The sequence below is a fragment of the Populus trichocarpa genome, chromosome 6 (assembly GCF_000002775.5).
Source record: "Populus trichocarpa isolate Nisqually-1 chromosome 6, P.trichocarpa_v4.1, whole genome shotgun sequence".
Classification (NCBI taxonomy): Eukaryota; Viridiplantae; Streptophyta; class Magnoliopsida; order Malpighiales; family Salicaceae; genus Populus; species Populus trichocarpa.
This window is the reverse complement of record NC_037290.2, coordinates 1,441,731-1,457,345: the sequence shown is the minus strand read 5'-3', so window position 1 is coordinate 1,457,345 and position 15,615 is coordinate 1,441,731. Positions and strand designations below refer to the sequence as shown.

The window sequence follows — 15,615 nt, the reverse complement described above, 5'->3', positions numbered from 1 at the left end:
GAAAGACCAGTGACTTAGGTCATGAGATTGAGATAACCTCTTAGAAAGAAAGAAAAAACTCGATTTAATTGGAGTTAAAATGCCAAAACTTGCGACCTTGATCGTGAGACCAAGATATCCCCACAGAAATCAAATCAAAACAGATTATAAAACTCAATCCTCAACTGATCTAGTGTTGAATGATGAAATTAAAAAAAATTAATTAAAAAAAGACACAAAAAACAACTCAAGCCAACTTGGGTTAACCCGTTAAGTACTATTCTTGAGTCATGAGGCCAAAATAACATAATCAAATGTAAAAAAAATAAATTATGCAGTTTAATTCTCAATCAACCAAATATTAAACAATGAAATTGAAAAAAATAATTAATTAAGGAAAAAAAAACCTTAGTCAACCTTGTCAACCTTCTAAACTCGTGATCCGTGTCATGAGACTGTGATAACTCAATAAAAAATAAATCTAATATTTAAATATAAAATTAAAGAAAAATAACATTGATTGAAAAAGAAGAAGCAAGGTACTATTTAAAATAAAGTGTTTTATAAAAGAGGAACAATAAATAGTTTATAATTAATTACTTGAATGGTAAAGGAATGCTCATAGCCTGCCTACATGGGTATCTTATTTATTTCTGGAAGCTTTTATGGCTAGGCTAAGATTTGGGTGGCCTTACTAGACTTTGGTTCACATTTCTCCTATTAGGTTTAGATGTTTAGAAAAAAAAAAAAACTTAGTCTTAATTAAAAAACATACTAGCTTAAAAACACTTGTAATATATATATATATATAAAACTAGGATTTTTGCCTAATTCTTCCAATAAATTCCATTAGTAGAACAACCCCGAATCTTCCAAGTTTCGGTAAAGTCAAGTTAGTCAACAATGACGACAAACATGATACGCGTGTCAAGACTCAAGACAAGATCTTTCCGGCTGACTAGGATTTTTGCCTTCCGCTTCTCCTTCTCATCTATTGTCGAGATTTGGACACAATAACCACATATGATGTCATTCTCACATAAATATTACAAAAACATTTCTTCATATATTTTCATACCAACTTTAAAATAGTAAAATCTAAACAAATAACGTAAATAAGAGTGTAATTTTACGTGGATCGGGAGTAATTATTGATATTTTATTTATTATTTTTTAAAGTTAATTTTAAATAAATAAAAAGGATAAAAAATCATAAATGGAAATATTTTTTTTATTTTTGGTGGGTCATGTATTTTATATTTTCTCCTCTTTTTATATCTATTTTTTTTAAATGGATTCAAAAAAATAATTAGTTTTGAAGTGGAGTCCACGTGAAAAAAAAATATAGTAGTATTAACCAAACACTTTAAAACAATTTTTAATTCTAACCACAGCCGCAGCAGTAGACCCAAACACCCACTCATCGCTTCTTAACGCGTTTGCGACCGCCCTCGCTAGTCACCCCTGGCAAGCAAACGCCTCCCTCCATCTCTATATAAAGATAGCAATAATTTATTTTAGCATAGCATCTTCTCCGCCTTCATCAACCACCACAACCGAACTTCTCTCGTCCTTATCTCCATTCTTCCATAGCTCTCATTTGTTCGTGCTTCTCAACTCGCTTCTTCAACCATGAGTCAGAATCAAGCTACAGGTAATCCTTCATCTTTTTCCTGGTGTGATTGGTTAAGGTCTTTAATTTGGACATGAACTGTTTGATCTTGAAACACTTTGTTGTATTGTTGAGATGGGATTAGTTGCTGAGGTTAGTGTCCAAAGAATTAAGTGCTGGGTGCAAAGTTCCGTCTTTTTTGTTTCCCTTTTCAAAAATCAAAAGCTCTGCACATATTCCTAATCTATTCAAATCTGTTTTTTTCTTTGGTTTTTTCATAAAACAGTCAAGATCAACATCTAATTGCTTTCATCAGTGGCTTCACTAAGAAATTAACCCTTGTTCTTTGAGTCGGAATTAACATCATGCAAGATTGGTAATTGAGTAATTAATCACAAATTTGGTATCTGTTAACTCTCCCCTTGTCATAATTTGTAGTGATCAACAAGATTGTCTGTAGAGTCAAAGATCTTTACGTAATTTATTTATTTGTTTTCTCTATTGGAGTCTGCGTATGCTAATTCAGGTGGCTTTGAAATCTTGCAGTGGCATATCCTCCCCCACCAACATCAACTTATCCTAGTGCATATTCAGGCCCACCACCAGCTGGCTATCCAACCATGGATGGTCAATCCGACCAGCAAAATCCTATTCCTGTGAAGACTAAATCCAGGGGTGATGGCTTCTGGAAGGGATGGTAAGCCCGCTTGTCTTGATCTTTCTCTAGTATATTCATTTCTTGAATTACATTAATCCCGCTAAAAACTCTCGATTAAAACTTTGATTATAAAAAAATTATATTTTATAGTTTTTTAAAATATATTTTTTCAAATCATAACCGCAAAAACTAGCTATCTAAAACACACATTCTGTTTTGAATGTTCTAATTCTTGGCTCTTTCATCTTGCAGTTGTGCTGCCTTGTGTTGCTGTTGTCTCTGCGACGCTTGCTTTTGAGGAACGATGCTTTATTTGTGCTTTGTCCCTTCCTTAGATGTGCTTTTCTGGATTTTTTACGTTGTAATAGATTGGGACCGTGTAGTTTGATTTTATTTATTACCACTTTGATGCAATAAATTATTTATATACATAGTGATTTGATTTGTTGCGTGCCTTCCATTTCACTTCGCTTGCTGGTAGCAACTTATTTATATATAAGTGACAATATATATAGTAAGTTGTGGATTTTCCATAAGTGAACCATACAGAATGCCCAGCATATTTGTTCATGGATAAATGAGATGAAGTAATTAACACAGAATCATTGAGATTTTACGATTTAATTTGTATTATTTTTTAATACATCTCATCGAGTAAAATTTTTTCGGACTTGAAACTTCCACAAACATATATTTTACTCTTTTCGGACTTGAAATTTCCACAAACATATATTATCTTGTGCTATTAATTAATTTTAAGTAGAAGAAAAAATGGAGATAGTGAGATTTGAACTCGTAACCGTTTAATCAGCAAGGATATCACGTTAAAAAATCATCTCAGCTTACAAGTTTAAGTTATTAGGTGAGGTTCTAAGATCTAGTTTATATTAAACTCTAATAACGCAAACAACCTAGCAAACAACCTAACAAGAAAAGGATCATAAATTTTAATACAATCATTGAACCAAACTCAAATTTTACCACATGATTTTATAAATTCAATTTTATAGGAGACAACCAGTTAAATTAGACTTTAAAAATGTTGTTTGAATCAACTTTGTTATTTCTTTTAGATTTTTAGCTTAATTTTAGATGTTATAATTTTTTTATTTTATTTAAGATTATAATTTCTCTTATTAAGATTGATTTTTGACCTATTTAAGAAATAATAAATCTTTTTAAGAGACGAACTCCATTAGAAAAAAAAATCAAATTCAATCAATTCTTTTCATTTTTCAAATGATATTTTTCTTATGTTGTTCATGTCTACGTTAAAATCCTAATTAGATATAATTCAAGAGTGGAAAGCACGTGTTACCTATGCACTACTTCATTTAACATTTATTTAATCAACCTAATATTGTTTGAGAGCTTTTTGGAAAAAATAAAGATATTATTTTAATAAAAAAATATATAATTGATTTAAAATAAAACCAGGCACATACCAGATTTCTAGTTGACTTATGACGGGTAATAAATTTGCCCATCAATATACACTTACACAGTGAACAACTAAACGAAGCCCGGCCCAGTTTATTATTAAAAAATACAGCCCACACGCAGATGTAGCTAAAGCTAGGGTTTCCATTTCCCCTATAAACACAGACACCGCCCCCTCTCCATCTCTAGGGTTTAGAACGGCCACAGAGAGTAAAGAGAGGGGAGGAGAAACCCTAAGCCGCAGCGACAATGGTGAAGTTTCTCAGACCCAACAAGGCCGTCATAGTCCTCCAAGGCCGATATGCTGGTCGCAAGGCAGTGATCGTCAAGCACTTTGATGATGGAACCAGAGACCGCCCCTATGGTCATTGCTTGGTCGCAGGGATCAAGAAGTACCCAAGCAAGGTTATAAAGAAAGACTCGGCCAAGAAAACAGCAAAGAAATCGAGGGTCAAGTGTTTCGTTAAGGTTGTTAACTATCAGCACCTGATGCCTACTAGGTATACTTTGGATGTGGATTTGAAGGACCTTGTTACTCCTGATTGCTTGGCAACTAAGGATAAGAAAGTCGTGGCTTGTAAGGAAACAAAGACAAGGTTCGAGGAGAGGTTCAAGACTGGGAAGAACCGTTGGTTTTTCACCAAGCTGAGGTTTTGAAGGAAGGAAAATGGTGCCGACTCTAAGGTTTTGTTTGGGTTTTAATGTGTTATTTTTAGACATTTTTAAGTTATTTTTAGACATTTTTAAGGAGCATTGTTAAGGTTTTGTAGTTTTTTTATGGTGCTAGTTTGAATCTGCTTGGATTTAGTTATTTTTGGAATTATTAATATAAATTGCACTCTTAATGTCTGATGTTTGATTGTTTGTTCATGTGATGATTTTTTTATGTTAGCTTTACGGGCTTTATTTAATTTGGTAGCATGATGTTTTAGGTTTCGGTTTATTGCAAATCTACCTGGGAATGTGTTAGTGTGTTCTTCCCTTGATTGAATTTAGAAGGGGTTCTGATTTATTGAGAGTCTGAGTGCTTGCTTCACCTTTGGTAAAATTGAAATGTGGTGCCTCTAATCTTAAAGGATTGCTTGCAGGGTTGATTAGGTTTTGGATTTATGATTTGTTAATGAAATTAGATGTCTTGAGCTATTGTTTATGGCCTTTTATTGATGAAATTGAAATGTGGTGCCTTTTGTTTAATGATTTATGATTTGTTAATGTCTAAATTGCCTGTTTGAGAGTTGACATCTGCTATCGTTGGGTTGTGCTGGGAAGTTTTAAGCTGGTGCCTCGTCTTCTACACTTTTTGAATGAAATGGAAGAGTTTGGAGATCGATCTTGCTCGACTTTACTCGGTACTTTTCACATATTTTAATTTTAGATAGGCTGCCATGCTACTAGGCGATATGCTTATTCCTAAATTTATGTATTTTCCAGTAAAAACTTTCTTTGAAAAGCATCAATTCTAAACAAATGCAAGGGTAAGAAAGAATGGAGAAGAAGAGAGAATAACATACAGTCTGCAAATTTTATCAATTCTCTTGCTACCTTCAAAGTCTCTTACAATTCTCTCTCTATATTCTTAGTGGGTGTTTGATATTACAACAGAAATTGTTTTTTATTTATAAATGCATTATGATAATATTTTTTACTTTATAAAATTTATTTTTAATATCATCATATGATCCACATTCTTCGTGATTCCATTAATGTTCCTGTTGCTGTTGCTACTTTTTGTTGCCCTGTTTACAGCATTCATCATGTCCTCTGTCTCTTAATTGTCAAACAAGCTCTTCCAACAATCTTGTATAATTGAACTGTGCTAGTTTCTCCCTTCCATTGTTGACTTCATGTCCTTCCGCGCCTAGGCAGGTCTTCCAAAGTGACTGATTTTTGGTCTCGCATGCAACTTTTACGCCGATAAGATGAATTGATATCTTGATTTGCTGTATGAAATGTTTGCCGATTAGAAACATGAAAAAACTAGGGTCTTGCAGTAATGTCAACTTTAGAGTTGGATTTACATTTTACTCCCAAAAAAAAAAAAAAAAGCTTTAGAGTTATACTAGATTGGTAACCCATGATATATATCTATTGCGGGCTAAATCATTTTATTTTTTCAATGTAAAAAAAATCTTTGGGTTATATTGGATTCAATAACCTGGTTAATTATGGGAAAAAAAAACAAAAACAACAACAGATAAATTAAAAAAAAAATAGCAAGAGTTAAACTACAAAGTCCATGATTTTTTACATGAGATCAAAATAACTAATAACCTTGTAAAAAAATAAAATTAGAAAAGGTCAATTATATAAAAAAAAAATTTAAAAATTTAAACTAACTTGAGTTAACTTTTTAAACTTATGACGTAGATTTTCAAGCTAAAATTATTTTATAGAAGACAAATCTAAAAAAATCATGAAATGAAAATCTTAAATAATTAAATTGAAAAGGAAAATTTCAAAAAAAATTAATAAAAATTAAAAAAATAAAGATCAAACCTAACATAAAAATAAAATATTGAGAAACACAATTAAAAAATAATTCAATCAAGAAAATAATTAAAAAAAAAATCACAGTAAAAAAAAAAAAAGAGAATGAAGGATTTGAAAGATAATTCAAATTCCATGAATTATTTAAAATAAAACAAATAAAAATTAAAAAAATATAGACTAAATATGAAAAAAATAAATTAAATAACTACTTTGAAAATATTTAGAAGAAAAGAAAGGGGAAAAAATATTGATGACACAAAACATGAGATTTGTTGCTCACACGCACTACTTAGAAATGAAGGATCATTGTAAAAGCCGGTGTTTGACTGTCAAATGACGTTAAAAGCATGGCAGTACCCACACGCTTCTCCCATGATCTTCATGATCAACCCACCTTTTAGTATTAAACAATATTTTTATATATACTAAAATACTATATTACTCATAATTAAACTTAATAATAACAAAAAAAATCATATGAAAAGCACAGAAAAAACCCTAAACTCAAATAAAAGGCAATTTAAATTCAAGTACAGTATAATCGTTTTAGTGTAATTTTAAAATGAAAAAAAAATTTAAGAACCCTACCAGACTGTAAAAATCAAAAAATTTATTACCTTATGGCTTTTGCTTTAAATGGTATGTTAGTATTAGACTGTAAAAATCAAAAGCCTGCCAGGAGCATCTTCTTCTTCTTCTTCTTCTTCTTCTTCTTTGATAAAGATAAAATTATAATTTTATTATTTCAATTCACAATGTATATCAGCCTAGAGTTTTTTTTTTTTTTAATAAAAGAAAAACTAGTAAAATAAGTACCCTTTAGTTTCTTTTAATAATTAACGTGAACTTGACATGATTGATTGTTTTGCTCGCCCAGGATCTTGAGGATCACAGTTCGACAACTTCCATAATTTGTAACGATTATTATATGACAATTAACAGCTCTTTCTGTACGTATGAAATGAAGGTCAAGCTCAAGCGGTAAGAACTTAGCTTATTATAAGACATGGACAGGTTTCAGGATAAAATTGTTTAATTTTAGTTCTTACTATCCGTTGCGATAGGTTCTTAATTGTGTTTGATTCATTATTGCCTGCGGACAAAACAACAAAGACAGTACAGAAAAAGAGAACTTGTTTTTTAATACTTGTTGTTTTAAACAGAGATCTTTTCTACATCTATAAGAAAATTTAATTTTGTATATTTCTGTATCTTTACACGTTTATATCTTTATCGTCCTTTTTTTTTAATCTTAATTAAATATTATTTTAAATTATTTTGCTTATTAAAATATTACTTAACAAACGGAGGGAAGTTGGATCGGCCATCTCATAGGGTTGTTTTTTTCGAATCAGCTTACGTGTATCTTAACTAATTTCATGATCCCTAAAATTAACGTAACCTGATTTTATTTAGATTTAGATGGATTATCCGAAACTCAGATGGATCAACCAAATTACTATAATTTAAACAGTTAATTTTCAAAACAAGTAAAAAAAGCTTAACTTGAATCAAGCTATGGGTCAATGGGTTGGCAAGTCTGTTGGGGAATTTAAATTTAATAACTATGCTTTAGACTAAATAATATCACAATGTCCCAAATTCATATATCTAAATCCCAAGAGAATTGATTTCGAAGGTCCCTTTCTCTAGTGAATAAAAACAGAAACTCAATAATTGAGAATAATAAATATTGGGTTTCTGCAGCACTGTAAATTTTCCTGTCTTGAGAATCAACAGTCATCTGATATTTCTATTTCATGGGCCTGGTGAAACTCAAGTAGGGCTTGTACTTTCCCTGACATATGCTTTCATTCTGAACAGGACAGAACACAACTCGATGGTCTGGGAGCCACTTTGCCATGGCCTGTTCTTGTTTTTCTTCTCGGCAATTTTTTTTCCAATGTTAGAACTTTCAATTTTATTATTATGATTACAGCATTAAAAAAATTAGGGATTTTTAAATGTATACATGGAATTGGATGATGGACCAACCCTTGAGCTGGTGACAACAAACAAACAAACAAACTGGACCTTGTCCTAACTATCATGGAACCGAATCTAATCCTGTATAGATTCTCAGAAAGCCTAGCGATTGTCACACATCAGAAAGCAAGGTGGAATTTTATAGGGTGTTTTTTATTTATTTATTTTTTTTATAGTTATCGTCCACAAACATGTTTTCTAAAAAGAAAAATATTAATCATTTTCGAGCATCAAGCTTTTTCACCACCACCAACATAACAAGGCCTAATAATAAATTATTGAAATTTTTAGTTTATATATGAAAAAAACAATTATTTTTCATCATTATTTCACTTTTTATAAGATGAACTCTGAGTTATCAAGTAAATATGTTTATTCGAAACATCACATGAAAATATAAATTCATTAAAAAAAACAATCATAAGATCACAAATAATTATGATATACATTTCCTTACACTCTTTGTTCTCCTTCTTGCATATTTTTTTTATAATTTACTAATTTAAATATCAAAGGATCTGCTATTTTAATAAAAAATTTGTTTTGGGGAATATCAAATCCAAAAATAAAATCCAGATTTAAGCATGGATACTCAAGCCCACGATGTAACTATGAAAACACTGTCACTTCCTGCTATATTACTTTGTGTTCTAAGAAATATTATAAATACTATGTCTGAATAAAAATAAAGCAAATCTCTAATTTCAAATAAGTTGTTTATAGCCTGGTATTTTCATGCAATTCCCACTGTCATAAATCAAATTGCTTACCTAAATTTAATAGAAAAAAATTCTTTTTTATTTTTATTTTTTATTCATGAAAGGTAGTCTGCTATTATTTAATTATATATTGTAGTTTTCACGAATGATAATGAAAGTCTATAAAGACAATGATGCACTTTTCAACTTTGTTTCCATAAAGATCTCTTGATTTTCATACATATTTATATTTATATGGTAGGTAGTTTTCAGATCATAAAAATAAAATATTTTACATTTATTAAACAAAGTTAATTCATATTGAATTTAGAAAAACGTCAACTTTCTAATTATATTAGACATGTATTGAGAAAATCATAAATATAATAAATTATTCATGTATATCTAAATAAATTGAATATATTTATATATCTCCGCCTAAAACAAAATCTATATATCCACCTCTATTCCGATAAATAGAGGTTAAAATGGGTATAATTTTTATCCCAATAATTACTATAATTACTAGAACTCAAATTTTATTTTATTAAAAACATTGTTAAATACAAAACTGCTCAATTATTAAAAACTAAAAAAAAAAATACAGAACAACGATATAATTATCAGTCTTTATTATTATAAATAAAATAATATAAAATAAATTATAGTTTTAGAATTCGGATGGATTACATCAGTCAATCAAAAACCCAGTTAATTCAAGATTTAAATTGGTTTGAGTTTTAAAAATAGTTAATTTAATAAAAAAAACCTAAATTAACTTATATTTTTTTGAAAAGAGTTTTTTTTTAAAAAAACTTTATTTCAATATGTTTTTTAAAATATTAACTCTTGCTTCGTATCAAATTTTACAACTATAGAATCAATACATTCGTTTATGTTTGTCTTTTTAACATAAAGACAAACTTTGACCATAATATTACCCAAAACATCATCCCAAGAATCCAATGACCTAATAATCAACAGTTGATTATTCCCTCAATCCCATTTTAATTACAACCCTTCATCATTAAACTAAACCCTTCCGGTCAAAACCAAGTCCACCTAACGATAATATCAAAACAAAAATTTCCCTTTCTAATTTTCCCTCATTTTCTCTCTTTCCAAACACCCCGCCTTCTTCTTTTCTCTGACACATCTCTGCTAAGATTTGTCTCTTTTTACTTAAAAGCTGCTCGCCTTTAAGAATCTTTCTCTCTCTAAGATACCCACCAAAGATCTTTCTTTTTTCACTTTGATCATGCTTCAAAGCTTAATTCCTCAATCCCCTATCAATTCCACAAACCCCAACAATTCTTCTTCCTCCCCCATGAAATCCAAGCGTGCCGCCGCGGACCTCACTGTCGGCGAGTCCTCCGGTGATGACCCTTCATCCAAACGGGTCAGTTATGAAAATCCCACCACGGAAATCGTCTCCTCAACCAATTTAGTCGAAGGCGGAGGAGGAGACGACGGGGGTGAGTCTAGTGGGCTCAGGTTGCTTGGGCTCTTGCTGCAATGTGCGGAGTGTGTTGCGATGGATAATCTAAATGGCGCGACGGACTTGTTGCCTGAGATTGCGGAGCTGTCGACGCCGTTTGGATCTTCGCCGGAGAGAGTGGGAGCGTACTTTGCACATGCTTTGCAGGTGCGGGTGGTTAGTTCTATCCTCGGTACTTACTCACCACTCGTGTCAAAATCAGTAACGCGAACTCAGTCACAGAAATTATTCAATGCTTTGCAGTCATACAATTCAATCAGTCCTCTGGTCAAATTCTCTCATTTCACAGCTAATCAAGCGATTTTCCAAGCATTGGACGGCGAAGATCGTGTCCACGTCATCGATTTGGATATAATGCAAGGACTTCAATGGCCAGGGTTGTTTCATATCTTAGCTTCCAGGCCTAGAAAGATCCGGTCCATGAGAATTACCGGGTTTGGATCCTCATCCGAGTTGCTCGAGTCAACCGGGAGGCGACTCGCAGATTTCGCCAGTTCACTCGGGCTCCCGTTTGAGTTTCACCCCTTAGAGGGTAAAATTGGGAATGTGACAGGTTTGAGTCAACTCGGGGTGAGGCCGAGAGAGGCTATTGTAGTACATTGGATGCATCATTGTTTGTATGATGTAACTGGGAGTGATCTAGAGACGTTGAAATTGTTGGCTTTGTTAAGGCCGAAATTGATCACGACCGTTGAACAAGATTTAAGTCATGGGGGGAGTTTTTTAGGGAGGTTTGTTGAGGCATTGCATTATTATAGTGCCTTGTTTGATGCTCTTGGGGACGGATTGGGTGTGGATAGTGTAGAGAGGCATATGGTGGAGCAGCAACTGTTTGGGTGTGAGATAAGGAATATTGTTGCTGTCGGCGGTCCTAAGAGGACCGGTGAGGTTAAGGTTGAGAGATGGGGTGACGAGCTGAGACGGTCTGGGTTTCGACCCGTTTCGCTCCAGGGTAACCCGGCCGCTCAAGCTGGTTTGTTGCTCGGGATGTTTCCATGGAGAGGGTATACTTTGGTTGAAGAAAATGGGTGCTTGAAATTGGGGTGGAAGGATTTGTCCTTGTTGACCGCCTCTGCGTGGCAACCGTCAGATTGAATTACTCTGTTGTCGTCAATGAGACCGGATCATCCTATTTAATTGGAGTCAAATGCCACAAACGTGAAGAATTTGTGGTGAGAGAGACTTTAGAATGATGACGATGGCATTGGATCAATGGTAACGGGGGATCTTCTCTTATTGTAATAATGGACAAGAAGTGTTTTGCTTCCTTCTGAGACAACCTTAATTTAGGAAGGTTTTTTTTTTTAAAGACTTAATGTGTGTTTAACGTCATTGCAGTAGTTTTTATAGTTACGGTAAAAAATGTTTTTTTTTTTTTAAAATACAAACCTTTACCATAATTTGAGATGAAAAGGGCTTAAATAATAAAAATCATATAACTTTAGATCAATCTAAAAATATCTTCAACCGCATCACAACACAATGCGAAACAAATCTTTAAATGTTTAGGCAGGTAATGTTCACAATATTGTTGTAATTCTTTAAAGGGAAAGAAAGTAGTTCTCTATTCTTAATCCAAAGTGGCATACTCATTAGGAATAAGTTCCTTTAGAGAGGTGAGAAGAAAAGAAAGGAAGATAGTTGCAATTAGCTTGGAGGCAGTTCACCAAACTTGTAAATGTTTCAAGTTAAACGTGATTGGATTTTTAATTAGATGCATTAGATAATTGGGATTTGGGGAGGTCTAGTCTTGTGTGTTTTTGTGCCATGTTCTTTGAGCTAGTCTTGTGTGTTTTTGTGCGATGTTCTTTGAGTTTTTGTGCCATGTTCTTTGAGTCTTGGGTGTTTTTGTCATTAGACAATTGGGATTTGGGAGGTCGAGTCTTGTGTGTTTTTGTGTATTCCATCTCTTTATGGCTAGCTGTGGGGTTGCATGGAATTTAGGAGCAGTGCGAGATCAGATATGATCAGCTAGCGTGTGTTTGAATCCAAAATAGAAGCTAGCTAGCTAGCTTGGACCATCTTGAATTTTTACTTATCTCTCATATTGTTTTTTTGTGTGTGTTTCATCAGCTCATCCTCTATATTCCATTATCGATTTGAAGAATCGGACATCTGCAGCAACAGAACAATGATTTGGAATTTCTTGAAAATATATGCTCCATATGGTCCCAACCTTGAGCCTCACGAGACGCAGACGCAGCTAATTAATTCTTAATGCTACGTGCCACCATCTAGTCTTTCAGATTGGTATGCATGAATGGGACAAATCTTAATTATTTAAATTAAGAAGTCAAAAACTGATGCTGGCCACTAAGGTCCGCTAATTAATCCACATGATTAAACATTAATCATTATTGTAAAATTGAATCTCGTCGTGAAAGATCTACTACCCACGAGTAGAGCCATGTAGAAACAATACTAGTATTGATTCATTCAATCAAGAGGCTAGCTCTGGTGTATAGAGAAGACCTCACCGTTTAAGAAAAAATCCAAGGAGAGGTTACCGAGAAATTGTTTTGTAGAGCTAGCCACCAATCCGAGCTCCATCAGTTAGTAAGTAGTCTTGTTTCTCATATATATATTATTATTATTTCAGTATATCTATATATATACATACATACAAGGAAAGATCATGAAGAAGAGGGTTTATTTTGAATTAAGTATTGTCTATATAGATAATCAATCATTTTTAAACATAGATAACTCGGTTTAGACTCGTTTAAATTGGGTATACAACGCTGGAAAACAACTTGGGAAGTTAGGGTTGATAGCAACAAGAGATGTCATGGGATGTGATCTTTGAGTAAGAGAGAATTTACTAGGGTTTTTCGAGCGATGGAAAGAAGGTTGTGGGTCTACTGAAGGGATCTTATATATAAATCAGGAAAGAAGAAACAGGATACAGGACAAAGAAACACAGCTAATGATGGGTAAAGGCCAAGCAAGAGAGTCCAACACATGTGGTGCGCCATGGGAAATTGAAAGCTCAGCTTGTGATGTGAGATGGATGCTACTTTCTATGGTTTCCAGCAAGCTTTAACACAACAATGGACACGCAGTACTGGATGTGGAAGGATTGACAAATTAACACCATCTTTTCCTGTAAAGAAGTTACTATATTAGCATACTGTGATCAAGTAAAGTGGGTTCGTAGTGTCAAAAGAGGATAAATGATGATCGGGCAATTATGAGGGGGTTGAAATGGGTTGCAAACTTTTGGATGATTTGATTGATAGAATGTCCATCACTCTACTTGTTGTGATTCAGGCTATTGTTTTGCTAGTTACGTGAAACATGCTTCCCTGCGGGGCGGCTTTTCTTTCAACACCAAAAAAAATAAAATAAAAATAAAATTAAATTAAATTTATACACAGAGCGGCTTTTTTACGTGTTTTTGTAGGAAATAAAAAAAATTATTTATTCATGTAATTAAATGAATTGATAACTCTATATGTGTTAATAAAAAAATTAAAAAAAATAATTAAAAATAAAATTAAAAAAATAAATATAGATTAAAATATTTCATCTCACAAGAGAATATTTTTACCTGGTTATGTTTGTTAATTTTATTTATTAAAATAATGTTTTTTATTCAATCAAACGATAATAAAAATAAATATTTATATTAAATTGATTGAGTAAACTAAAAGGAAAAAAAATATCATGCATGCAAGATTGAATATATTAAAAAAAAACATAGATGAATAACGAAAATCTCTTCAAAAATTAAATACATAGAAAGAAAAAAAAATTATTTGAAAGAGACTTTACAAACAAAATACAATTGAAAAAAAAATTGTGAATACTGGGTGAACAGTGAAATACGAGAGGACGCACTGTATCAGCTCTACAATACTTATCCCACTCGTTTTATACCATCATCGTCTTTTCATCCTTCTCCGGAGTCCAACTCGCTTGACGATTTCTTTTTTCCAAAGAAATTAAAGTCAAATTAGTTACAGTCAACCAAGGTAATATTTAATATTATAATAGTGGTTGCTTTTCAAAGTGTTTTTCGCTTTAAAATGTATTAAAATAATATCTTATTATTTTTTTAATTTTTAACAACATTATATCAAAACAATCTAAAAATATAAAAAAAATAATTCAAAACAAAAAAATATTTTCTTTGAAAAGCATGGTATGGCCGTGTAAACACACACACCCTATATCCCAGGAATTCTAACTTAATTGTTTCTTTTTTTTAGATCACTAGATAATGGAGATTTCTCCACAGTTTTAAAAACCCTTCGTCGTTAAGATTCTCACTCTCCAGCAAAGAAAAACAAGCCTTCAGAGTTTTTTTTCTTAAATATTGAGAATTTAAGAAAATCGGATTTTAATTAATCAACAAATAAAACAATGTCATATATTTTTTTTCATTTGATCCTGGATTTATCATGTGGCCCGTTACTTATCTAGAATAGGGCCATTAATTTGGGCCTCTATAAGTTCTAATGGCCCAAAAAATATAAAGCATCCACTATCAAACTGGGCTCTCGGGTATCAATAGGTCCGACATAACAACACTCGTCATATTCAATTCTTAAATCCGTATATGAAGCCCATCATTATATAAATAAAATTATTGTAGATTAAAAAACATACCCAAGGCTGGGTGTGACTAAAATACCAGACGTAAAGATATTTGAATTTGAAAATATTTTACATATCTTGTTTTAGATCTGACATGGTTGTCAGACCCAGATTTTTTTAAAAAATATTATTTTATATATTTTTTAAAAATTTATTATTGTCCCGCTACAGAATACGGGTCAATACACTAGTATAAATGCGAAAATAATTTTTTTATAAAAACAAATGAATAAATTATATTCGACACCCTATAATTAAGTAATGCTCAACTACAATTCTCTTGGTTTAAATTTTTCCCATGTTAATGTTAATCTTAAAGTTTTTAAATAATTTAAAAGGCTGGTTCGCAATTTGTTTAGTAATTGTAGATAAATCTAGATTAAATTGTGAAGAGTGTACTAGAAAGAAAAAAAATATTATTTGGCAATTTGTTTCATTATTTGTTTATTTACGCAGTTTGCTACGTTTTATACTGCTTTTGAAATAAAAAAATATTATTTTTTTATATTTTTAATTTAAAATACAATTTTCATTGAATAGACAAATGTGTTCTAAACGGCTAATATTCTAATATTTAATATAGGGGTGATCTTGGAACATTTTAAAATCTATAGAATTAATTTTGAGAAATTCTAAATGGTAAAGAATAAAATAA

The 15,615-nt window shown here is 31.9% G+C and overlaps 2 protein-coding genes across 2 annotated transcripts; both read left to right on the top strand.

The window, feature by feature from the left end:
- The first annotated feature begins 3,834 nt into the window (after nt 1-3,834).
- Nucleotides 3,835-4,546, top strand: LOC7479605 (60S ribosomal protein L27). Its single transcript, XM_002308787.4, has one exon. The coding sequence runs from the start codon at nt 3,939-3,941 to the stop codon at nt 4,344-4,346; it is 408 nt and encodes a 135-aa protein (XP_002308823.2). The 5' UTR covers nt 3,835-3,938; the 3' UTR covers nt 4,347-4,546.
- Nucleotides 4,547-9,785: 5,239 nt separating this feature from the next.
- On the top strand, nt 9,786-11,670 carry LOC7495639 (scarecrow-like protein 23). The gene has a single exon (XM_002308786.4). It carries the CDS (start codon nt 10,122-10,124, stop codon nt 11,454-11,456), a length of 1,335 nt encoding a protein of 444 aa, XP_002308822.1. The 5' UTR covers nt 9,786-10,121; the 3' UTR covers nt 11,457-11,670.
- Nucleotides 11,671-15,615: the final 3,945 nt, after the last annotated feature.